General features: G+C 47.1%; 1 protein-coding gene across 2 annotated transcripts; it reads right to left on the reverse strand.

Annotated features, from left to right (window-relative positions):
• Positions 1–223: 223 nt before the first annotated feature.
• LOC127336243 (uncharacterized) lies at positions 224–2,354 on the reverse strand. Of its 2 annotated transcripts, XM_051363036.2 has the most exons (4): positions 1,838–2,354; positions 1,561–1,747; positions 1,226–1,455; positions 224–1,112 (listed from the first exon to the last, which is right to left on the reverse strand). In XM_051363036.2, exons 1-4 carry the CDS (start codon positions 2,126–2,128, stop codon positions 492–494), a joined length of 1,329 nt encoding a protein of 442 aa, XP_051218996.1. In that variant the 5' UTR covers positions 2,129–2,354; the 3' UTR covers positions 224–491. The 2 variants fall into 2 exon arrangements, with proteins under 2 accessions (XP_051218996.1, XP_051218995.1); XM_051363035.2 differs by having other exon boundaries at positions 230–1,112; positions 1,561–2,354.
• Positions 2,355–2,697: the final 343 nt, after the last annotated feature.

Below are 2,697 nucleotides of genomic sequence, written 5' to 3' on the forward strand. Positions count from 1 at the left end.
TCGCGTGCATGAGAAGATTGGGTTCTTGTTGGAGATTTTATCTACAAGTCATAGTACCATGTTAGTCTGAACTTTTAGGATAGGTCTTTAGTTAACTGGGACAAATATTCCATAGTTAGACTTTTATTTTACATTAGAGATGAAGAAGCTACTATTTTTTTTGCAGTAGGTCCAATAATATCGACACCCTGATCAACTAGGAGCGCCCAAATCCCGGGAGCTTAGAGCTATTTAGAATGCCCTGGTCTCTGGAGAACGACGATTTGTCATGAGAGTACAAGTAAAGGAAATGAAAGGATAGTAACCCCCCGTACAATTTATCCTGAAATTGACGGAACAAACCGAAGCAAACGTTAACTCCAGCGACCTATGGAGCTTCTTCAGCTCAAATCTGAGATAGGCGTCGACGACACGGTTGTCTTCAACCCCGTGGAGGGCGGCTTCAACATCAATCCATGCAGGTATCGCACCTCCGTCGCTACCATCTACGGCTAGGCAAGATATCCATCCAACATGAGATCTAACCTTTCTTTCACCAGGAGGGACCAAGCAATAATGATCTTCACTTTAGAGTTGCCAAAAAGGCATTCACCTATAGATGTTTGGCAATACTTGGCAGGGAAGTTGACATGGGACTGTTGAGCAATGGCACAAGATGGTGTGTAGGCTTGTATGGCAACTCTCAGTGTTCCTTGCAATTCTACTGAAACAACATTCCTAGACAGATGAAAGTGGTCATTGTCTGGCATTTTTTCTTCACCATGAATATCCAGCAACACAACTTCCCTAGATAAGGGATCATTAGTCTCTGCAGCAGACAGGGAACAAGCAATGCGGGCACCATATTTAAAAGGCCAGGGTCCTTCAACAACACAAACACTAAGGATTGTGGCCTGGACTGCTCTAGCAAGTTTCCCTAAACTTAACTCTGCACTACAAACACCGCTTGGAAACAAGGCTGTGTGGTAACTGGAGTGGTAACTAGCGACAGAGCTGAATAATACTATATCTTGTGACTTACTTCCATACTTTATCTTCAGTTCAACTTCAAAGGAAACAGAGTTATCAGCCAATATTGCACGAGACGGACCAGTCAAGCACAAAAAGGGGTTCTGCAAGAATCATGTCATCATTATTAATATAATGTATACACTACGCATGAACAACATCATACACAGGAGGAAGAACAAAGGAAAACGAAAAGACAAATTAATAATATACGTACATGTTCATTTAGTTCCTGGCAGTTAGCCCTTGACCTACAAAAGAGCAGGTTGCGGTTGCAGTCAACAGTGTCTCGGGCAGCAACCACGCCGTACACATAAAGTGGCCAATTCAAGTCACCTTTCAGGTCAACAATCTTGAATGAGTATATCTGTAAGACAGTTCCAACAGCAGAACCGTATGGGAAGATACGAGGTGTACAGTGCGTGAAGAGCATAGGACTCAATGTGGCTGCAGAACCAAAGAAGTGTGTATTAGAATTCTAACATGAAAGCTAAGCTTGCATTGATTGAGAAGCAAAAAAAGTGTGAAAAGAATATGAGTTTAGTATCTTACTTATATCGTCGAAGCCACCACACTTGTCTATCCCACTGCCCCATGAAGATGTCCAGCCCATACGGTGCTCTTCATAAGAACTCTGATTTGAGCGACCATAACTAATAGCATCTGATATTCTGAGAAATGATCGGGCCATTAGAAGGAACAACTGAATCTTCTCCAAGGGGATGGCGATGCTGAATTCCTTCAGAATTGTTGCAAAAGACTTGATCCGGTAGCACATATTTTCCAAATCATGCAATATAAAATCTAGGGCCTCGTCACGGTTGCTAACCAGGTAGGGCAAAGACACCTCAAGCAGGTCGGAGAAACGCAAGTCCATCCTTTGGCCGGACAACTGAGACAACCCATGGACGATATGCGGAGGTGCGCGTATTCCTTCCGAACGACACTTTACATAATCCACTCTGCGAGAGATCGTCGCCAATCCCCGGGAGGTAACCTCCTTCCTCAGGAAGGTGGTTTCCCTCCTCAGGATCTCACGGTGGTGAGAAAGAGCACAAACCAACTCTCTCTCCCTGCCCTGGAACTTGCCCAGAGAGGGCATGATCTCCCCCCTATCCATCACCTTCCCGCAGCGAGCGAGCAAACTCTCTGGCGGCGAGTCGATCTGCAGCTGGGGTCCGGAGAAGATGGATGGGAGGAGGACGCCGGTGTGCCGAGGAGGACGCGCCGGAGGAGAGGGGCGGCGGGGATGGGGGCAAGCTCCGGCCGGCGGCGGCGGAACCCTAGCCTCGCCCTACTTCTCGCCTTCGCCTCCGTTCCGCTCGAGGGTGGGGAGACACGGGGTGTTTTTTCTTTTTTGCTCGGTTTCTATTCGTAACGCTGGTCCGGGTCGGGCATCCGCGGTGGCAGTTTTCGTGTAATTTCGTTTCACGGAAGAGGCAAACGAACACACCTGTTCGGTTCGAGGAGAAAAAACTCGGAAAGCACTGCAGATACGTGCTTTTCCTCATATAATCTTTTTGTTTCAAATCTCCTGCTTTTGTTTTGAGCATCCCCACTCGGGCGCTCCCCACGGTTTAAATCCGGTGAATTTTCGTCCGGAATGGACGAAAATTTGGCCTGGGAACGCCGAGTTCCAGCCGTCCACCCGGCAGGAAACCCCCAACCTCGACCATTTGACATATTTCA

This window comes from Lolium perenne, chromosome 2, assembly GCF_019359855.2.
Source record: "Lolium perenne isolate Kyuss_39 chromosome 2, Kyuss_2.0, whole genome shotgun sequence".
Classification (NCBI taxonomy): domain Eukaryota; kingdom Viridiplantae; phylum Streptophyta; class Magnoliopsida; order Poales; family Poaceae; genus Lolium; species Lolium perenne.